Consider the following 23439-nt stretch of genomic DNA (forward strand, 5'->3'; position numbering starts at 1 on the left):
ATATCCGACTGTGCTATATTTAAAACTAACACCTTTCCCTTCAGTTTGAGGATTGCAGCATTGATTTGTAAATAATGGGTGGTTGAACCCATGGTTATCAAAAACTTTTCAAACAGCATGTTTTGTGTAGAAGTTTGCTCATACAAGAGTGGTTTTCAAGTAAAGGTCTAAATGTAATTTCGCTACATTAGCTTCATGAAGAGCTGAGAAAATGAGTTACATGAAAGACCAACCACGTTCCTCAGTAAAACACCAAAAATTAGGAAGCAGTTTCAAAGTTCTACAAACTATAGATATATATATGGCTGTGTGGTAAGTAGCAACTTCAGAGTTCTGCAGACTATATAGACACATAGACACATATATGGCTACGTGGCAAGTAGCAGCTTTAAAGTTCTGCAGACTACAGACACATATATGGCTGCTTGGTAAGTAGCAGCTTCTGCAGAGAGACATATATGGCTGCGTGACAAGTAGCAGTTTCAGAGTTCCTCAGACAATAAACACATATATGGCTGCATAGCAAGTAACAGCTTCAGAATTCTGCAGACTATAGACATATATATAAATGATCTCTAAACACTAGAACATATGATATCTCTCATATTTTTCTCCATACATTCTTATTAATATTTTTCATAAGTATTTAAATAATTTGGTTAATGCCATATTTTGTTTGTTTGCTAAATATGCTTATTAGATGATAAATTTTTTAAAACATTAAAATATATGATTTTTAAAATTATTTTGTTAATTGTAATACTTATTTATATATTATCCGTTTTACTTATATTTTTTTTTCTTTTAATAATTTATATTTTTTAATATCATTTAGTTGTAATAATATTATTAAAAATACATAATATTATTATAATTCATAAAAAATAAATTAAATGTTAATTTCAAGTATTAAAAATTATATTATATTCATATTTGTATTTTATCTAATATTTTTATTTTTGTACTATAGTATTTAAATATAATCAAAAAGATTCAAAACAATAATAAATTAAACAAAATTACTACTTAAAATAACAAAAATAAAGATGATTATATAAAGTCAAACAAATAAAATTAAATTAAATATTTTTATACTTTTTTTAACTCTAATTTATGTAAAAAAAATTAATATTTTAAACTAATTAATTTATATATTTTATAAATTGTATATGCATGTTGCGCTGATCTAAATCTAGTTGTAATAAATCGTTTTTCTACGATGTTTATTAAATAAATGATTGGCAATAAATTAAAGTGCTTCATGCGTTTTTCTATGGATTATACTCTCAACTACATAATTAAGGGACTTGGTCAGTTACTATCAAGCTACACCTTATGATGTATATATTTAATTTATCTTAAAAGATTTCATGCAATTAATCTTTATAAGATAATAATAATCGAAAGCATGAAGAGAGAGAGAGAGAGGAAGCTCAGTAATTTGTGCTAAGTAACTTTATTGTGATGGAGTGGGAAGAATACATATTACTAGTGCTAAATAGGGAATCCGTATCAATGCGAAAAGCGCAAAGGAGAAAGGGAAGCAATCATGATGGAACATGAAAGGAAACAACAGCTCATGGGGGCTAGTACTAAAAAACTTGTGAGCCAACCTTGGACTGTGATGCACAATCTCGAAGTGTTGGATTATTCTAAGGCCCTTGCATATCAAGAACACAAGGAGCTTTCTATTCATCTAATTTCTCTTTGCTAAATCTATGATGGCACTCAAACGGTGTAATGCTGTTGAATAGTCTCAATGTCAAGCCCCTTGAGTTTGACAACAGACTCCACGTGGCCCTTGAGTGTGTGGAGCTCCCTCAACCTGGCAACTTCAGCACGCTTTCTTGCCTGTTCTGCGAGTTCGGACAGCTCCCTGAAGTTGTTCTTGTCATTCAGTATTTGATCTGTTTCAGGAGGATTGAGGCCATGAAGTGTGCGTTGTGCTGTGGCCCACTGTGCCTCTCTCTCTCCCCTTCCGTAGTCCTTCTTGGAGGTGAAAGCAACCTGCAAATTTCATTGCCGTTGCAAGGTTCAATAATCAATTAATTAAGTAATTGAGTGAGAGTAGTGGAGTTGTTAGGTACGGTACTTACCCTGCTCTCAGTGATGTTATCCCAAGCCTTGCCGGTCAAAGCATATCGGATGATGAATTTAAGGATATCCAATGGAATGTAGAAAACAATGCTGTAAAGCCAAATGACACCAGCCCAGCCCCATCCAATCCCTTCAATCCTCGCAAAATCCCAGTGTGCATACACAGCTATGATGGTCGCAATCTGATGATAAAATCAACCAAGCAATCAATACATATACATGCAAATGGAAATACTAATTTAATAACCGACTCACCAGCTGTGCAATGAGGAAGGCAACAACAAGCAAGACGCCGGGGCGTTCAACGTAAGACCAGCTCCTCGATCGAGTCACGAAGATCAGAGCCTGACTCACAATACTCACTTGAAGGTACACTGCTGCTATCAGCTCGCGTTCGTTGTTCCTAATGGATCTCACACCAAAATTGTCCTGCCATTGTACAAAATTTTGTGTTATTTCCCAAACAAATTTGCTTTGCTTTCTTGTTTTTGCTACTTTTTTTTTCCATCTTACCGAGAAGAAATCGGATGCATGAGCAGCCCAATAGAAAATAACTGTCATAACGGCTAGGTAGGTACCAAGCACCACGCCTGTGGCGAAAATCTCCTTAAGCTTCCATGAGTCTGGTACGGGAGATGGCTTCACCCTATCCTTGGAAATGGTCATGATGGTGCCATCGTTTAGTACAGCAATGATCAAAACCATAAAAGGCGAGAAATCGAATTTCCAGATGAGAGCAAGCAACATGAAGCCCAACACGATCCGAATTGTTATGGAAACAGCATATATGGTGTAGTTCTTCATTCTCTGGAAGATGGCTCTGCTGGTCAGAACTGCACTCACAATCACACTCAACCCTGGTTCTGTGAGCACTATGTCGGAGGCACTTCGCGCCGCATCGGTTGCATCAGCCACTGCAATTCCGATGTCTGCTCTTTTCAAGGCAGGAGCATCATTCACACCATCCCCAGTCATCCCACAAATGTGCTTCCTGTCCTGGAGTCTCTTTACAATCTCATACTTGTGCTCTACAATTATCATATTCACATCAAAATCAATCAAGAAATGTGTGTGTATAGAATGAATGTAATAATAAGTTACCAGGGAAGACGCCAGCAAAGCCATCAGCCTTCTCAATAAGCTCATCAACAGGAAGGCCAACAATGGAATCATCTTTGTGCTGACCAAGGAGGGAGGAGGAGGGGTACATGTTACTTCCCATGCCAAGCCTGCGACCAGTCTCCTTACCAATGGCCAACTGGTCACCGGTGATCATCTTAACATTCACTCCCAACTCGAGAGCACGCCTGATGGTCTCTGCGCTGTCATGCCTGGGTGGGTCAAACAGAGGCAACAACCCTACAAATTCCCATGGTCCTCCTGGGCTGTCCTTGTTCTTCTCTGGTACTGCCTGCAATCAATTCTTCATCATCAGAGGCATCTTCAAACACTCACTCGCATGTCATGTAATGTAATGTAAGAAACTACTCACTTGTTTGCCTACAGCAAGGGAGCGGAGGCCGCGGTCAGCAAACTTATCAATAATGGAATGGGCCTTCTTTGCCACATCTTCCCGGAGGTTGCAGAGTTCAATAATCTAGCAACACAATTTCTATGTTAAGGACATTCCGCTGAATTAAAGGAGATGTATTCATAATTCATGCATGTACCTACCTGCTCTGGTGCCCCTTTGCTTACTCGGTGCCAGTTACCCTCAGCGTCAATGTATGTTATGGCTGTACGCTTATCCACTGGATTGAAGGGAAGGAAATGCACCTCTTGAATGCCCTCTCTAGCCTGTTTTATTCACACATTACTAGTTAATTAATTAAACACAAGAAAATCAATCTATGTATGTATCTGAGGGAAGGATTACAAACCTCCTTTGGATCACCCAACATTCCTACAATGCAAGCATCAATAGCATCTTGGTTTTCAACCCTGGAGGCCCTAGCTCCAAGAAGAATTACAGTGTTCTTATCAGTATCTTTGGAGAAGACCTCAATCAAGTTGGTATCGACGGTGAGTTTGTTCAATGTTAGGGTGCCAGTTTTGTCACTGCACAAAACATCCATGCCGGCCATCTCCTCAATGGCTGTCATCCTCTTAGTGATAGCACCTTGCTCCGATAGGCGATGGGAACCGATAGCCATGGTGACAGACAAGACCGTTGGCATGGCAATGGGAATTCCTCCAATGAGAAGCACCAACAAATTGTCAATTCCACTCCTGTACCTGCGGTGCTGAATGGGATACATGACTATAATCTCTACGATCATTCCCAGGGCAATAGAGCAAATGCAGAAGTTACCAATGGCTGTCAACACCTGCTCATTTGATTCACAACTCAAGCGTCACCTCAATGAAATGAAATGAACTAGTTAGTGATTGGAGAGATGAAGAGAAGACTGTAGCGTACCTGTTGGAAGTGGCCAACTTGGTTAGTGCTATCCACGAGGTGAGCAGCCTTACCGAAGAAGGTGTGGACTCCGGTGGCAATTACAATGGCCTCAATCTCTCCCTGTTTCACTGTGGAACCGGAGAAGACTTCATCGCCGGAGCACCTAGTTACAGGCAAGGACTCACCGGTGAGTGCAGATTGATCTATCTTGAGGGGATCTCCTTCCAATAGACGGGCATCAGCTGGGACAATGTCTCCCAATTTGATGCTTATGATGTCTCCTGGCACCAATATAGCAGCATCTTGCTCACTCCACCTTCCATCTCTCAGAACCTGTCAACATAACCAACCCCTTTAAATATAATACCCAACCAACAACCATCATTCTTCACATCTGTCTTTGTTTTGTTCTTATACCTTCGTTTTAGGGGCAAGACCTGCCATGAGTGCTGCTGCAGCATTTCCTGCATTATTCTCTTCTATAAAACTGATGGTGGAGTTTATGATTAACAGCACTACTATACCCACAAAATCTTGCCAATCCGGTGGCTCATTCTGCGTATTTGTGGAGGAAATTAAACATGATTAGACAAGGCCAAATTAGGATATCGTACGTTACGGAATGAACTAGAGTACGCAAAACGTACCCCTCCATTTGCTAATGCAATGGCCATGATGGCAGCTAGTTCCATCACCCATGAAAGAGGGTTCCACATGAAGCCCAAGAACTTGAGCACCTTGCTCTCCTGTTTGCCACAACAACATGGCAAGTTAGTTATGGTTGATGCAATTACTCACACAAAAACATAACATACAATTATCTAGAAAATAATGAATGAGTTTGATGGATTATTGCCTTCTTTTCTTCCAACTTGTTTGGGCCAAAAACTTCCAATCTCTTTTGGCCTTCCTCAGAGCTGAGTCCATCCTTTGTACAGTTCAATTCTCGGAACACTTCTTCAACAGGAATCCGCTCCTGCACACACACACATTAATGATATACATACCTAGAGAAACAAGAATGTTAGAGGAAGAAAGGAAAAGAACTAACAAGATCAACAGTCTCCTTCTTGATGTCTTCGAGACTCGTCATCTTATTCTTTATTGCTTATTGCTTATTGCTTATTGTTTATTGCTTATTGGTTATTAAGTTGAAAGTGAAAAGCAAAGAGGAGAGCAGAGAGAGAAGAAGCTTTATTAGTGATTAAGAAAAAGACGAGCACATGAGATTATATAATAAGGGAAAACAAGTGAAAAATTATAATTAGCAGCTGAGAGATTGGATTATTCACACACTTGGTGTCAATTGGTGCATGCATGATTTGAATTCTCTCTCCAAAATCACACTAAAATCACTCATTCCCACTCGTTCACTAACAAACTTCGCTGTCTCACTTTAACAAAAATAATAAACAAAGAGCGAAGCAGCGGGTCTCGTGCTGCCCTTTTGCCCCGGTCTTCCGCTTCTCTCCATCTTCTGCGTCACATTCTTATTCTTATTCCACCTATACCATCTTTCATCTTACTATTACTGTATTATTATTGCATCACTACTGCACAAAATAATAACATGTCAATGAGAATGTATAATCCAATCTTTGTTTCTAATTAATAATAATACTACATTTCTCCAAACACAGGTGTCCTACCATTCTACAGCTGATAGAGATGATGATATGACGAACCCAAAATTGAGATGGATCCAATATTCATTAAATGAAGTAAAATTTTAATATATCTCTCTAATTTTACTTGGATTTAATCTGACCTTTCAATTTTTAGATTAAATTTTTATGTTAACGTAACTAACTGAGATCCACATAATGTGCATAATAGTATATAGTATATTTTAATAAGTATATTATATTGTTTAAAAAGTAATTAAAAAATATATAAATTAACATTAAATTTGATGTATTTTTATTTAAAAATTTTATAATATAAAAAATTTTAATATTAGTTATACAAAATTACATTTATTTGTATTTATTTTAGTCGATTGGACTAAGTTTTTTTTATGTGGTATCCATAATGAATGTTTAAATTTATTCGTCATATTTTTTTCTCACAATTGCATAATAATTACATTATATTATAGTTAAAAATTAGTAAATAAAGTTGTTAATGTTTAACTTCTTAATTATTACAAAAACAACTAATAACATGTTGAAATTAAATATAATTGCAAAGATATTAAAATATAATTATATATAAATAAAATACTGATAATAAAAAATATAAATAATAAAAATAATAAGAATGTTTTTTTTTCATAAATATATTTTAAAAATATAATAAGTATTTTTATTTGTACTTTATCATCTAATATAATTATATTATTTTTAAGCAAATAAATTCTTATATATATATATATTTATTGGTATAAATGTTTGAGAAAGTCTAGAGGCAGTACTTTTATTAAAATTTGGCCAACATTTAATCAAAAAAAAAAAGTAAATAATCTTATACCATTAGATATAATTTTACACTATTAAAATTTTTAATATTAGAGATATATAAAGCTACATTTATTTGTTCTTTTCATTTTTGTATTTATTTTAGTCGATGAATTAAATTTTTTTATGTGGTATATGTAACAAATGTTTAAATTTATTTATCATATTTCTTTCACAATTGCATAATAACATTACATTATAGTTAATAAACAAAATTTTTAATGTTTAACTTTTTAGTTATTACAAAAACAACAACCAATAACATGTTGAAATAAGTATAATTGTAAAGATATTAAAATATAATTATATATATGCAAAGTATTAATAATAAAAAAATACAAATAATAAAAATAATAAAAATATTTTTTAATATATTTTAAAAAATAACAATATTTTTATTTTGTATTTTATCGTCTAATATAATTATATTATTTTTAAGCAAATAAATTCTTTCATTTATTGGTATAAATGATTTTTATAGATGAACTAAGCCGACTTTGATAAACCAATTATTTATTTACTTGACAAGATTGTCAAAATAAAGAATAGTATTCTATTATATAATTTTGAGATGCTCTATAGTTCCAAAATATAGACTTAGAGAAAATTGAAAGAGGTGCATGTGATATAGAGGATTTAGAAGAAGAGATGAAAAAGGTGCATTCTATTTATATTGGTGCGGTTCTAGTGTTTCCCTGTAGGCGGGCAATTGGCAGGTTGGCATGTTGTCGCAATTAATGGTGCGGTGAGTATTGGCCATGGTTGCATCCAATCTCACCGGCGGCACAACACATTTGCAACACATCCCTGCAATCCAAATTATATCATCATCGATCATCATCAGCTAATTAATAAGTAAGAGAGAGCTTATTACGTGCATACCGAATTTGGCAAGGCGATTCACCCAAGCGGGAATAGATTTTCCGGTGAGCCTGCGAGAGGCGGCGTTGGAGAAATGGTTGCAGTTCTTGCTTATCAAATTGTATGCATTCCCTCTGTACTCTCCGCCAAGCTCCTCCATCACTGCCTTCACCTCACTTTCTCCCATCCCCGTCTTCCCTATCATCACCCTCTTCCTGAACTTGAATCCTTCGCACTTCTTCGGTTCTCCTTCGAATATCCCCGACCACGAACTCTCGTGAGCCCCGAAAGCATACTCAACGCCGTAAACTGTAACAACAACGTCAACGTTATATACATTCTTAATTATTATGGAGAAATGATGAAGTAGATGCATGCATGCATGGAAGAAACCTTCCACCCCGGAATGGTACACTCCGAGGCCGAGCCAGTAGGAGTAGCCGTTCGTGGGGGAAACATCGTAAACGTTCAGATACACCGGCTCACATCCTGAACTTCTTTTCTTCCGCCGGCGGCCCTTCCTCCAACCCATTCTGCTACGCCTCTTTCGATCTAAAAGTTATTGCATTTCCCTTTCCCAATTGTCTGTGTATGGGTTTCTGAATGTTTTAGAGGTTCTTGTACCGGCGGCCGGTGCTGCTGCTGAGTCTCTGTTAAGTCACAACGGTGTTTTATTTAATCTGTTATAACTTAATAAACTCAACTTTTAATATATAGATCCATCAGTTGTGCATTAACAGCCAGAACATGCCCTCTAACTTAGCTTGGACCTAAATTACGGTTCAACTACTCACTTCTCTGTTGTATTATTATGATTTAGGCAAATAGTTACAACTCAGCATCTTATATTATTATTATGGGAGTGGATGTTCTCCAGTAAAAAAAAAATTGAATGGTGTTTAGTGTTTAATTTTATTTAGTTTTGGTCCCACTTATAAAATTAAAAATGAGAGATCACACTTTATTCTCTCAAGTGTAAAAAAAATGAAGAAGATCCATTTCCATATTATTATATTCTTCTTTAATAGGAGAAATTATAAACTAAAATAAAGTTTAACTAATGTATATTGTGCATAAGGGTGGCAAGCTGGGAAGCCCGCCACGCCCCCGCCAGAAGCCTGTCCTTTGGCGGGCTGGCCCATCCCGCCCCGTCTAGTGAGGCGGTTCCAGAATCCTAGTCCGCCCCGCCTAATGGAGGACTGGCGAGCTGGTGGGCCAGCGGCTTAGCCCGTCAAATAACCTCTTTTTATTTTTTTATTCTTTTAACTATTAAATAATATATATAAAGGTAAAAAAATATTTTTTACTTTTAACTATTATAATTTCTAAAAGTATAAACAAATTATAATTTTATATTCACAAACATTAAAGTCTTTGTAATTATAAATATTGTTCCCAAAGCAAAATAAATATAATTCAAAATATAATTATAAATATTGTCTCTAAAACAAAATAAATATAATCCAAAATACTCAATTTTCATCTTCATTATTTTGTAAGTTGGGTTGGAGGAAGTTGAGTTTTGGTAAAAAAAATTGTAAAAATACCCCTTACTAAAAAAATTCTAAGCCCGGCGGAGAAACCCGCCCCGCCCCGCCAAAGTCCGCGGTTTAAGCGGAGCGGGTTAGGCGGATTTTTACTATTTGGCAGTCTCAATTTTTCAGCTCAGCCCGCCTTTTTTGCAGGTTACGCGGGCCGGGCCGGCGATTTTAAGCCCGTTTGTCACCCCTAATTGTGCACTAAGTACTAAAATAGAGTAGCACGGGTAGGAGATAACGTGGCCTACTAAGTACTAATTACATTTGAGAAAGTCTAAGATCAACACTTTTATTAAAATCTAACTAGTACTTAACTAGCAAAAGAAAAGTGAGTAATCTCACATCATTAAATGAAATCCCACATCATTAAAAATACTAATGATGCTAATTAATGATTGCTGACCCCTAATACTCCTCGTTACATTTACTTAAGTTTTAATATGTATTTAATTTTTATTGATAGAATATAAATAAAATTATAGTATTAGCCTAGTAGGAAATCTAAACTCAATCCTAGAATATCAATTAAAGTACTCTAATGCAAATTAGGCCATGATATATCTGGAAAATAGATTTCTCAATTATTTTTATTATTTTATCAAATGTGATATCTTATTATTCAATATTTTTTTACATATTTTCTTTTGATCTCACTTAAAGAATATATAATAAAAAAATCACAGTAAAAACAATTCAAAAAAAAATTAAGAGATCCATATATCTGACTATCACTTTTCAAGTTTGGAATATTCTTCATTCCTTCTCTAGATATTACATTATGTGTACTTCGAAATTATTTAATGTTCCACTTCCTCTGGTGGATCGGGCGATGGAGTCGAGGATTAACTGATTAAGGTACGCTAATTCAGTAATTTGTGTAATGTGGTACACGCACATGCCATGCAGATTGTGAGTGTGAATATGCCTAAAACAAACGTGGAGTTGTCCTAGCAAATTTGCAGGCATTTACATCTCTATCCCAAATCAAGTCGAGTATGCTGACCCTGAGTCATTACGTGAGATTGCTTCTTCAACTGCTTCTGCTTTGTTGTTACTTGAGAGTTGAGATTCTTTTGAATCTGTAACCTTAAAATCAAGCCCCTTCAGACAGGTCCTTTTTGAATTGTGATAGATCATTCCTTCTATTAAGCTTTGAAACAGAAAATTATATATTTATTTATGTCAAAATAATGAAAATTGATCAGTAACTTGATCTTTAAAAGGAAATGCCCGAAGGCACCTCCTAAAATCAGATGAATTAATACAATGGAGTCCCCCAAAAGAAAAACAACGAGCATGCCCATTGCTAGCCACCCCCATGAGACCTTATTTGGTTAGCCAGTATATTAAAATCAAGAACGTGCACACGGATATGACAAGCGAAAGAATTATTGTATCCCTTGATTTTTTTCTCCTTATTGCTGATAGGATGTTATTTACCTGCAACATAATTAAAAGTGTGATGCTGCATACATTAAACAGAAGAATTCCAAACAACATCCTACCAGGCACATAAACCCTAGTTCTAGTAGACAGCAATGAACTGACAAAAACAAAAACAACTCAGTGTGAAGGCTTTAGAAACAGGGATCATACCGTGGGGAGGCGACTGCTCATATTGCTGAGCTTTGAATTGATTCCACCAAAAGTTGAGCGCTGGTGGACTAGTGAACCCAGCGTTGCTTGTGCTTGAGAAATAACAGTGTCCATCTGTACCACAACCATATGCAAAACACTTCAAAATAAGAAAATCCGAGATGGAGACCACTCCCATAGAACTTAAAAGGAAACAGCAGACACCTTAACAAAACAGACACACCCCAGATCCAAGCAAGGAAACTAAACAAGGCATTGGAATGACATATCAAATACTTTAGAACTCAGAAATCTATATCTATTAAAAAAGTTGTGGACGTAGTAAAACTGTTCTGAGTTAACATGTTTGGTTTAAACACCCCAGCGATATCCTAATACTAACCTATTGTGCTTGCACATAACCAATATGTTGCTATTTACAAAGCCCCATTAAGAAAGAGCAAATAAATCAGACATAAACATCATACAAACTTTGTGAGAGAAATATCTAAGTTCAAATATAAAGCACTCCACTGGCTAGATCATGATAAGACGAGAACAGAACTTTATAACAGAGAACCAATTTGATTGTTTCATGTCACCGACCTGTCCGGTGCTTCGGCTTATAGATGCATACTCTTTTAGGAGGGTTTGCTGTTCAGAACCTGCACCCTCTTCCAGGTCTAATCTTGTCCGATCGAACTCTCTAAAATCATCTAGTAGTGAAGCATGTTCTTGCTTAGCTCTAAGACTAGACTGGAGGCGATAAAACTCCTGCAATCAAATTACATCTAACAAGAAGTTGGTTTCTGACAGGCCCGAGCTTTAATAAAATCATGAATTGAAATAAATACAAGCAGAATCATTACAAAGCAGAAAGAGAAGTAGACCAGATGTTGAAGATATAAAACTATGTTGTAAATAATAAACCCATAACAATACAAGTCCTAGAAATTGAAGCAGTTAGCCTTTGTTGGGAGCAAGCTCACAGCCTCAGAGAATGATAGGGGAAACTCAATTTATGCTATAAAATACCTGGGTGAGATCTTGAAGAATTTCTTGGTGTCTAGTTAGAGTATGAGAAACCATTTCTGACCCACCGGATGACACCCAGGCTTTCATCTGAGAGTTTACTTGTTGGAGTTGTTTGAGTAGCCGCTCAATCCAAGATTCCAAATCACTCTCAGCAGCATCAGATTTTGTAGAAATGTTTGCTGACACCAATTTGCGGTACAAACTCATTTGCTCATCCAGCTGAGCTTGGAGCTTTCTTGCCTGCAGAAAGAAAAACAAACGATTCAATAAATGTGCTATCAGTAATGCAATTTGAATACAAAACAACAATATGATAAAATACATAACCTAAAGGAACGAACCATCTATGATTAGAACCTTTTGTTACTTACAACAATACCTTGAGAGCATTGGTGTGAACAGAACAAGCAATAACATGCATTCATGCGTCCTATACCTTGATTCTAAGTAAAGACCATTTTTGCCCAAATTAGGCTAGCTTCTATGCTGTCTCTCCTATTTATCAAATCAAAGAACTTAAATCTAGCATAAAAAAATCATCAGAAGCCTTTTAAATCTTCATAATTCATTTCCTGAGAAATTTAAATTCAAATATGAATGTAAACAGAAAATCAGAACTAACAGCAAAGCAATCCATGCCCAAAGCAGAAGAATAAGATTTTGTAACTCCATAATCATGATGGGGAGCTTCCCGAAGCAGTCAGCACTCAAGCGTATGCGTATAGAATTAGCTTCGAGATGCAGTTATTCTATGAACCCAAGCCAGGTCTAACTCATAAATAAGTAGCAAAAGGGCAAAAGCACAACAAACTGATCCAATAATTCGAATCACCAACAGCAGGAAATATATAATAAAGAAAGAAGAAATTAAATCGGAATAGTGGCCTTCGAATTTCATTATAGATAGGCATAGGCATGTGAAATGTTCGATAGAGATGGAAATTGGGGATAGAAGGTGAAGAAATGGAACCTGTTGGCGGAGGGAATCCCACGAAGCGGTGACCTCCATGGAGAATGAAGAAGGAAGGGAGTGGAGTCCGACGGACGGTTGTTTTCAGAGTCCAACGCCACGTACCACTTCCAATGGGTTGCTACTCTATTTATCAAGTCAAAATAAAATAAGGTAAATTATAGATACTATAGAATTCTCAATAAAATAAAACAAACAGGATTATTTATTATTAATGTATATAATAAAATAATAAAAATTATTAAACAAAATTCAAAAAAGTGTCTCATTAGTTAAATTGGATGTATGTTTTAGCTTCACCCAAAAAAAAAAAAACTGTTTTCTTTAGTGTTTTATAAAATTTATCTCATTTATCTTAAATTTTTACAAATATAGGCTAAGATTATAAATTAAAATTTTTTTATTAAAATTTTTTTTTATATGTATAAAAAATTCAAAAGTTTCATTAATATAATCTTATCAATATTATTTCTAAAAAAAATAAAAAACTAACATAATTTATTTTTTTTTTTAATATTTTTAGTTATTAACTTATTATTTTAATTTTTTTAGTCTAATCATCTAATAACATATTTTAATTTATATTTTTAAATATATAATAAATTCTCCGATTTTTTTAACATTTTTGTTACTTCTATTAATATAATCTTATCAGTATTCTTAAGTCATGTTAACTAAATCCTATTTTATATCACACATACACAGGAAAATCGGATGTAAATTGTAAAGTATTCAGTATAATTAAAAAACAAGAAAAAGCCGAGAAGAAGAGAGAAGAATGCAATGGAGGACGCAGACGCAGACCCGTGGTTGGCGGCGGACAAGGCCTACCATGTCATGTTCTGCTTCGTGCTCACTTTTCTCTTCCACAGCGCCGCATCCCTCACCCCACACCCTTTCCTTCGCCGCCAGTCAATTCCCCTCGCATCCATGGCTTCTCTCCTGGCTGGCGCCGCTAAAGAAGCCGCCGACCACCTGGGCTACTTCCGATCCGCCGGAGCATCCCTGAAGGACGCCCTCGCCGATCTGCTTGGCGTCATCCTCGCTACATCTCTTCTCTCTCTTGGCACTCTCAGAATCAAACGCTCTATTCCTCCTCCTCCCCCTGATCGCGGAATATCGCTGGTTTGATTTACATTTTTGGCCTTCAAGCGCAAGGCTAAATATCTTTAGCTGCTTGGCTTAGGAAAAAGAGAACCAAGTGGATATTATTTCAGTATTTTTTTTTTAATATTTATTTGTCGAAATATTATCATTATTATTAGGATCAGATGTTTCGAGCTGACTGTTCCTGTGATGTTCTGCTTATTCTTGGAGGGATTGGTGAGCGATTGGTGAGCGGAGATATATATTCCAAACTCTTGAATGACAATGACGATTGTTTCTGGCATTTTTGTTCTCATAATACCAAATAAAAGGCCTTGTGGAGAGAAAATCAATAAAAAACAAAAGAAAATAGGATACATACAAATCATGAAGAGGCAGAGTAAGCTGAATTTGTGGAAGTTGATCTTAGCTAGTGAAAGATATGGAAGAGTCAAGAGTATACAACACAATAGATATTATAACATAGCCTTATACACTTAGTTATATCCAAAAGAGAGAATGTTACATCGGCAATGAAAGAATGGTTGTTAAACCCTAACTACGAAACAAACAAAACTCCAAACCCATAACAATAAAAATTAACCCTTCCGGGTATGTCTAAAACGAGCACAATAATTATGTGCTTATTAGATGCACCACATTTATATAGACCATTAGATTTGATTAGATGAAAATCAAAGAGCAATATGAAAGAAGAGTATTGATGGACTTTAATAAATACAGAATATCCTACTACATAAATAAATGCTTTAAATGACAATACTTTAATACATAATATTTTAAATGGTAACAAAATTTTTTATTTTTAAATAATTAAATGTAAAACATATAAACATAAAATAATTTATTTATAAGCTACATTTAATATAGTCATTTATTGTTTAAACTATTTTTTTAAAAGTAACTTAATTAAGTTGTTTACCCAAGACAGTCTTATGGTGAAAACATCTTTTGCTTCAGTTGGTGAGGTGGCTTCTTTAAAATTTTAACACGCGTCTAATAATAAATTTTAGTACAGCAGTACTTAATACTTAAGAATTATTTTCCGTATACAAGTGTTTTTGTTATACAAGTCTTACAAGTCTAGTTACTCAATTACACCTAACACACGCCTCTTAATAAGTTTTTCAATTAATCAATACACGAATATATAACGTCCTTTTTTGAAAGAATTTCGTTTCTTTTTTCGAATTTCTTCTGCGTTTTCATGCCTGCGTTTTCATGCCTTCTCTCTAGGATCTCTTTCGTGCGTTTCTATCTGTGTTTTCATTCAGCGTTTACGTGCGTTTCTCTCTGCGTTTTCTTTGTTTGTTTTTCTCGATTTTCATTGTTTCTGAAATCAAGCTCTGAAATCGTTTTGAAATCAAGCTCTGCTCTAAAAATTATTTTGAAATCAAGCTCTAAAATCATTTTAAAGATAATGGATTATTCAATTTCGGACTGTCATCCCTGAGGTGTGATTTAATTCCAATTAATATTTTTGTTAGTAATTTATGATTATGGAGTTAAATAATGTTGTGAACCTTGCCTGTAAAATTTGTTGCTCATTGTTCATCCTTTGAATTAAATGTAATGTACTAGCAGCTCTGATATGTGTATTGCATACGATGCTACCACTTTGAGATTGGATAGTTAGCTTTCCCAATGACTACTCAAATCAAATGCCTGGATTTTGTTCCCCAAACAAAACAGTCAGAAACAAATAGGGAGAACGTCACCAATACGTTTGAGGGCAAACCATATTTGTAGCTTTATTGGACAATTTTGCCTGAAATTTACTGGTCGAAGGTAAAAACCCAAAGAACATTAAGGAAGAGATGAATTCTGAGACAGGAGCCGAGACGTACAACAGGAGCTCATGAAGTTTAACCCTAATGAGATAATGATTCATCTTGTTTCATCATCATCAGAACCAAAAATGGCTCCCAGACTGTCCGCATTTAAACCAAAACATAAACAGTGAGAAGAGAAGGTAAATTAATCAGGGCATCAAGGTGCACAAATACAAAGTAACTCCACCGTACCAAATAAATTGGATGGAAACAAAAACAACCATGACTGTTCCAAGTCCTACCTAGAATATGATTTGAGCTAACTCCGCAATCTGCATTATCATTTAAGAATTAAGGAGATATTTTGGCACAAAACTGAAAATAAGCACTTAAGTATCAGAAGGCACAAGTAAATACTGCATAATGCAAAAAGTTTCCACAAGTGATGTTTGCATTCACCCAACATCCAAGGTCTCAAACAAAAATAGGTCTAAGTATTTCTTAACACGTGTTTGGTTTTTTGTTTATAATCTAATTTCAACATATGTATAAATAAAAATAAAAATATAATATAATCTTTTTAAAATTTTGATTTAAAAGTCTCAATGAGTAGTATTCTGTGCATTTTCAACCCCTAATCCATACAAGACTCCAGCATACTTCTGGAGGGAGCCACTAAAGAAATTCTCCTTCAACTTGCGGAAGGTAGATGACGTCAGCAAACTATCGGAACCGGCCTGGTGGCAGACCCCAACCCTCTCGACCTCCAAGAGCTCAGCGAGTTTGTTGAGGCCTCCGTGGAGGCTGTTGCAGAACTTCATGAGATGCTTAATGTCGTAGACGGTGGGGAAATACAAATTGATGAGGTTGAAGAACCCCGTCTGCGTCTCCGGCAGGTTCTGACACGTCAGCAGCTTCAGCAGGTACCCGAAATCATAACCGCTGTGGAACGTCACCCAATGCACGTTGTCGTTCAACACGATCCCGGACGACATCAGCAGCTCCCCAAAACGCCGGGCGTCAATGCCGTCCGCGTTGTTCTTTTGGAAATCGATGCCGCTCTGCCGGAGGAGCTCGATGGAGTCGTTCGCGAAGACGTCCTCGTTCAGGTTGAACTCGCGGAAGTTGAACTGCCAGATGCAGGGTGCGTCGGAGGTGCCGCATCTAGGGAGGTTGCCCTGCTCGTCGGAGAAGGTCAGCCCCAATTGGATGAGCTTCAACATGTCCACGTTCTCCTTCAGCGTCTGGTAATGAAAATCATAACTGTTCTTGAAGTTTCCCACGGGGCGGAGGACGATTCCCGGGAACTCCGTGTCCATGGCGATGTAAGGGTAATCGTCCACGATCTCACGGATAATGGAGAATTCCTCCTCCACATTGTGGTTCCAAACCTCCCTAATTTCGACCGAATCGACAGGAGGCATTCCCTCCACGCTCCAGATCCCACGGCTTCAGCGCCAGATCTCTTCAATTGGGTTCAAAATTACCACGAATTCGATTCATACAACAAAAATAATTGAAGAAAGAAAGGCAGAGGAATCTGACCTTGGCTGAAAGACAAGAGGGAAGAGGATGGCGGTGGTGTAGGGTACAGTATAGAGATTCGGACCTCTCTCTCCCGTGTTAGGGTTTCTTACACGAAAGGGACAAAGGGAAGAGAGGTCGTCGGATATAGTTGGGTCAGAATTGTCTTTTAACTTTATTTTTTCTTTTTCCTTTTATCTCATTTCTCTGAATCTGTTTTGTTTGTTTCCTCAGAAACGAAAGGCGTTAACGTGGAAAGAGCCAAACATAAGAGAGAGAAGGCTTTGCCGCTTTCTCTTCGCGCCTTTCCCATTTCCCTCTATCAACCTCCCTACTCAACGTCACAAGAAAAAAAAATTCAAACATTTAATATGGTTAACCTCAAATTAATCACAGCTGAGCCAATTTCACCCTATTTTTTTCTGTTTGGTCAAAGTTTTTTGTTTAGGTACCAAAATAAAAAATTATATTATTTTTATCTTCGTTACCGCAATTTTAAAAAGAATTTCGGTAGAATATTCGTACAAAATATATAATAGACTGTTTATTTGGTTTAATATAAATTAAAAATAAAAATTATTCATATTTATTTTATTTTTAAAAATACTGTTTATTTTTATGTTAATTACCATTATACACATTATACACCAATTGCATTGATTTTTCATACTTTTTCTTTTAAACACGTTACTATAAATAAAGACATGCAGATATATGTTTTTCTTGTTAATTTTATCTTATTATTAATCAAAATGTTCAAGATTAAACGTTCTCGAAAATTTCCCCAATATTTTAGAATATATAGTATTTTTTTTATATGAACAATTGGAGATCCACAACTGTACTCTTTCTCCCAAGATAAAATTTGGTGAGCAAAATTCAATTCGTACATAGTAATTAGAGTTGTTTAGTTTGGTTTTAGGATTTAGGCAAGTTAAAGTTATCAACTAAAAAATTTATAAAAAAAATGTAAAATTGTGTTTTTAATATATTTATTGTTTATTTATTAAAATAAAATATTTAAAAAATTTTATTAGTAGTAAAAATTCACCTGAAGTTAATTTTATATAAAGTTGATAGTTGAAAATTATTAAATAAAAATTTAGTTAAATTATTTAATGATTTTCAACTATTAAATGATAGTTATTTTTTTATCAAAAATATATTTGCGATAAAATGTTATGATACTATTTTTTATAACTAAACCCCCCAAAAGTAATTTACTTTATCTAAACAAAATATATTATCTTAAAATTGGAATGTTTGTTGGATTAGTTTTTCTCACATTCTCACAATATTCATGTTGCAGTATTTTCTTACAGGATTTTGCCTTATCAAGCCTATAATGTTGTTCTGCAACATGTGAAACAAATATATTTTTGTTTATTTCTATCTTAATAAAGTTGAATGAAATTTTATCGGAAATTAAATTCTATCTTTTTTTCATCTTTTTTTTTAGTTCTAGCTTAGACTGTTTGGACACAGATTTCAATCCAATTCTTTCACTGTTTGATTCTAGACTTCAGGTAAATTTGATGTGAATGACCAAAAGAAAAAAAAAAAGTAAATTTGATGTGATTTATGGTTGCACTTCTAATAATATAATCTTATTATTTATTTTAAGGCGTATGCAAATTCTAATAAACATTTTTTTTGTCGTTGATATATATAATAATCAACATCATTATCTATCCGATTCAATCACTACAGTAGCATCTTCTTTAATATCGTTATTCTTTTTATCATCATCAACGTAAATATGCTTCTTCAATTGTTTATCCAAAATAGGAGTGTTACAATCTTTGATTACTCTCTGCCGTCTCTTGAACACTTTAAGTGGAAGAAGAGAGTAGAAACGCTTAGGTCCAAACTCAACCTTACATTTTGAATCAGGGCAAGGCACAATAATTGTTCTTAAGACATGAAGCAACGTATTCATATATGCAAAAATTACAAAAATTGTGGTCACATTGAAGAGTCTCGAACATCTCCCATGATGAATTGAAATCACAGCATCTTCCACAAAAGAATAGTTCTATGCTAAGAAGCACGGACACACCAAATTACTGCCGTGTCCACGTGTCGGACACGCGGTGGACACAGACACGCGGTGGACACGTGTCCGACACACCTGAGCACGTGTCGCAAAAAAAAAAAATTTTTTTTTACTCGGACACGCCATGACACGGCACTGGACACACGAGGACACGGCACTGGACACACGAGGACCCGGCATTGGACACGCCAGGACACGATTGGCATGTAAAAATTGCAGAAATTTTTTTAAAAAAAAATTACCTTTAACCCAAAAAAATCTTGGACCCCATAAGTACAAGGAGTCTCTCACACATTTTAAATAACTCATAAAAAAATAACCCTCATTTTTTGACTTCATATTATATATATGATATATATTATGACTTTTGATTTTTTTTCTTAAAATTTAATATATATATGCCGTGTCCGTGTCCGGTAAAATTTTAATTTTGGTGTGTCTCCATGTCCGTGTCCGTGTCGTGTCCCGTGTCCGTGTCCGTGTCTGTACTTCTTAGGTTCTATGCCATTTTTATGTGGTTTCATCATCTTAACCTTTGGATCTTCATTATTTTCACCGGTCCTTAATGCCATTCTTGACCTTGATGCCAAAAGTTGGAATTAAATAAGTGATTAAAGAAACCAAATTGGGTTTGCTGAGTAGTCACCTTACTCGTCCACCACAGATGAGAAATGCTATGAGAAAAGAAAAAAAAAAGTGATTCAAAAATTCAAGAGAGAGTTTGTAAACAAGAACCAAACTAAAAAGGAACACCACTAATTTAGGCGATTGTTATGTGATATATATACAAATCAATCATATTTATTATCTAAGAATTTATTATCTAAGATAGATTCTGCTATTTCAAATTTAAGGAATGATAAAAAAAATTTAGATTTAGATTAAAAAAAAGATTAGATATATTAATAGTCAACGATCTTTCGTAATTATCTTTAAAGGTTATGAATACTGTTCATACGAAATCAACACTATAACTCAAGTCTAAAATAAGTTAAAGAGGCATGGATTGGCCTTCACCACTCCCCAACTTCTTCTAAAGAGGTCGGGCTCAACGTGGGCTTCTCTCCAAAGAGCCCGAAAGAGGTCGGACTAGACATGAGCTGGCGGATAACACTTATTCAAATAAGTAACTATCCTTAAAATCTTTCAATCAACTTTCAAAAGCAATATCCCAACAACCCTAAAATAAAAGAACGGTTATCCACCTCCAAAGGTGGAACTACTCCAACGGTAGTTATTGGATCACCACTATAAACACACTGATATACTCAGACAAAACTAAGTTTTAATACACTTTAAACTTACTAAATCCCTTACTAACTTAGGCATGAGAGTGTCTTTGCAGGTACCACCCCATATTCTCTGACACTTACAACTCAGACAGTAACTCCCGAACGTGAATAAGTCAAAGACCTTCTTCTATTAACATTTGGGTCAATCCTTCAAGTTCAATCCATCTATTTCAGGTTACTCATATAACAGATATAATATTTCAATTAAATTTTTTCTTACTTAAAAAAAAACTGATTAAAAAACATAAAATAGATATTATTATCAATTTAAAAAAACTTTAAACATAAATATATCTTATTAATTAGTTACAAATGTCTTAGTCAAAATATTTTTTTGGTGACTTCTTAATCAAAATTTAAAATACCGAATCAAACAAAATAAATTAAATAAACAAATATAATATAATAATATAATATTTATCTCGTGAGATTTAAAAATGACAAAAAGTCAAATTACATGGTAGGATTTTACTTTCATCTATGGTTATATTCCCATTCTTCCTTTTAATTTGTTAAGTAAAGAAACCTCTATTTTAAAACGTGAAAGTGGATAATATAAATGGTTTGTGGAATTAGCACAGCACATCTGAGAAGACCAATATTGGCGATGGCTGACGAGTGACGACACATGTAATATACGAGTAGTAGAAAATAAGAAGTCCAATCAATTACTCACCAACCAGACATAGAAAAATAAAAAATATACTCACCAACCCTTTGATTCTACGGCTCAATTTTTTTGTTATGGAACTAAGCAGCGTGATGTACTTCGATATGGAACTAGAGCGTGTTAGACCAAAGGATGGGACAGCTTTATGTCATTGGTAGGGATAGAAATCGCATGGTCCGAATTTTTTGTTTTGGAAAAATATGTAAAGATCTCGGAGGGTCCGATTTTGCAATTGCTGGAATTTGAATTTCTCAACTTGCAAATCGGACCATGGGTATTGTATATATATGAATTTTTATATAAGGAATAAAATGAAGTCGGACCATGGGTATTGTAAGTATACAAATTTTATATAAAAAATAAAATGAAGTCGGACCATGGGTATTGTAAGTATATGAATTTTTATATAAAGAATAAAATGAATTCGCATGGTCCGATTTGTGTACTCCAAATTTTTTTAATTTTTTCACCATAAATCGGACGGTCCGATTTCTGTAATTCTTAGAAATCGGACGGTCCGATTTGTACTCCGTACATTAAATCATTTCACATTTAAAAAAAAATAACACAATAGATCACAATTTAAAAAAACACCATTGTTAATCCAATATTAAAAATAAAAGAGTGTAATAACATTCTAAGTTCTCACAACAATAATAAAAATAATTAACTTCCTAATAATAATAATAATAATAATTTTAATTATAAAATATTAAAATAATTTTTAAAAAAATTACATATTGAGATAATGTATAATATGAAATTCAGGACGATCTACATCTCTACATTTTTTTTGGCATTTTGAAGTTATTTTCACAATGCAAAATAAGATCCGAAGGAGTAACGAAGAAGAAGAAGCAGCCGTGGCTCTTCTTTGGGGGAATGGAGTGAATGTGAAAACGGATATTGAGTATGGGTTAACATTGAAAAAAAAGTGCACCGTTGGAAGAGTCACCTGCGGGCAACACGTGGACGGAGAGGCACTAATTGCACGGTCCGTTTTCCATACACAACTCGGACCGTCCGAGAAAGCACACCAAATACGCAGGGTCCGAAATTTTTACCTCTCCTGACACCACATACAGGTAAAACTCTTCCCTCCTCCATAACCGAGTCTAACTCAAACGTGTCCTCCATATAGAAATTAAAAAGCGTGATTCTACACTTAAAAAAAAAAGAAGAACCACAGACCATGGGAGTAGTTGGGATGATTTTTGGCTTAAGAATGCTAGAAACCATTAGATTTTGTAAATTGTAGTTATTAATTAACTATTATAAATATTTTTAAATTTTATTAATGATATAAAATTATATTTAATAATATAAAATTATTCACTTTCATATTAATAATTAAGTATTGACTAAATTTAAAAAAAAATGATATTCCTATACTTTTTCTTTTTGGCTAACCAGTGACCAGTCAAAATTTGGAATCTGAATTATTTTCACCCACCAACTTAATGTCAAAGGCAGAAGATAAATAACTAAAGATGTTTGTTATGGTATCTAAAAGATATTGTCTAGTTATTAAAATAGGTAAAATAATTAATTCTAAATTTAAAAATTTTAAAATTAAAAAATTTTAAATATTTTAAAATTATTATTAAAGATAATTTAAACAAAAGTTAGACACCAAACAAAAAACACTATAGAATTGCCCATAACTAAATTGGCGAGTGAGTCAGTCACTCAAATGACATTTTGTATGAGATCACTTACTGTTTTTGTTACATGTGAATATCTGATGATTAACTGATTATTTAACTATTCTACAAAGTACTGCTATTAAATCTTAACAGTTTCCACTGACTTTGGATTGAGCTACCTTTTAGACTCAGTAGCTTGTAAAAACTATGGAGTCCGATAAGTTGTAAGATTCACAACCTCCCCCCGTTTCTTTCTGATTTTCCTCTTTCCTTCTCTCTTTCTCTTTTGGGTAAGTCACATGAGGATAGTAACAATTCAATGAATGGCAACAACACACACGGATTTTGCGCTAATTTTAGTTGGAAACTATGAATGTTATCTCCCCCCTGAACACGCACTTTATTGTATATACATGTATAAAAATTGGCGAAATACGAT

General features: G+C 34.6%; 5 protein-coding genes across 7 annotated transcripts; 1 reads left to right on the forward strand and 4 right to left on the reverse strand.

Moving 5' to 3' along the window:
• Window positions 1-1544: 1544 nt before the first annotated feature.
• LOC130941499 (ATPase 9, plasma membrane-type) lies at window positions 1545-5244 on the reverse strand. 3 transcript variants are annotated; one of them, XM_057870028.1, is made up of 11 exons: window positions 5146-5244; window positions 4916-5053; window positions 4517-4831; window positions 3978-4424; window positions 3772-3894; window positions 3590-3694; window positions 3199-3508; window positions 2611-3125; window positions 2353-2526; window positions 2097-2279; window positions 1545-2007 (listed from the first exon to the last, which is right to left on the reverse strand). In XM_057870028.1, the coding sequence occupies exons 1-11, from the start codon at window positions 5212-5214 to the stop codon at window positions 1729-1731; spliced, it is 2658 nt and encodes an 885-aa protein (XP_057726011.1). In that variant the 5' UTR covers window positions 5215-5244; the 3' UTR covers window positions 1545-1728. The 3 variants fall into 3 exon arrangements, with proteins under 3 accessions (XP_057726011.1, XP_057726012.1, XP_057726013.1); XM_057870029.1 differs by having other exon boundaries at window positions 3199-3504; window positions 3586-3694; XM_057870030.1 differs by having other exon boundaries at window positions 3978-4414; window positions 4507-4831.
• Window positions 5245-7618: 2374 nt separating this feature from the next.
• LOC130940143 (deSI-like protein At4g17486) lies at window positions 7619-8347 on the reverse strand. Its single transcript, XM_057868192.1, has 3 exons — window positions 8209-8347; window positions 7837-8124; window positions 7619-7761 (listed from the first exon to the last, which is right to left on the reverse strand). Exons 1-3 carry the CDS (start codon window positions 8345-8347, stop codon window positions 7619-7621), a joined length of 570 nt encoding a protein of 189 aa, XP_057724175.1.
• Window positions 8348-10024: 1677 nt separating this feature from the next.
• LOC130940387 (Golgi SNAP receptor complex member 1-1-like) lies at window positions 10025-13952 on the reverse strand. Its single transcript, XM_057868505.1, has 6 exons — window positions 13738-13952; window positions 12934-13059; window positions 11964-12203; window positions 11535-11702; window positions 10950-11063; window positions 10025-10793 (listed from the first exon to the last, which is right to left on the reverse strand). Exons 2-6 carry the CDS (start codon window positions 12970-12972, stop codon window positions 10680-10682), a joined length of 675 nt encoding a protein of 224 aa, XP_057724488.1. The 5' UTR covers window positions 12973-13059; window positions 13738-13952; the 3' UTR covers window positions 10025-10679.
• LOC130940388 (uncharacterized) lies at window positions 13630-14064 on the forward strand. Its single transcript, XM_057868506.1, has one exon. It carries the CDS (start codon window positions 13717-13719, stop codon window positions 14062-14064), a length of 348 nt encoding a protein of 115 aa, XP_057724489.1. The 5' UTR covers window positions 13630-13716.
• Window positions 14065-16245: 2181 nt separating this feature from the next.
• LOC130941901 (probable CCR4-associated factor 1 homolog 6) lies at window positions 16246-17578 on the reverse strand. The gene is made up of 2 exons (XM_057870539.1): window positions 17358-17578; window positions 16246-17277 (listed from the first exon to the last, which is right to left on the reverse strand). Exon 2 carries the CDS (start codon window positions 17234-17236, stop codon window positions 16415-16417), a length of 822 nt encoding a protein of 273 aa, XP_057726522.1. The 5' UTR covers window positions 17237-17277; window positions 17358-17578; the 3' UTR covers window positions 16246-16414.
• Window positions 17579-23439: the final 5861 nt, after the last annotated feature.

The sequence above is a fragment of the Arachis stenosperma genome, chromosome 7 (genome assembly GCF_014773155.1).
Source record: "Arachis stenosperma cultivar V10309 chromosome 7, arast.V10309.gnm1.PFL2, whole genome shotgun sequence".
Lineage (NCBI taxonomy): Eukaryota > Viridiplantae > Streptophyta > Magnoliopsida > Fabales > Fabaceae > Arachis > Arachis stenosperma.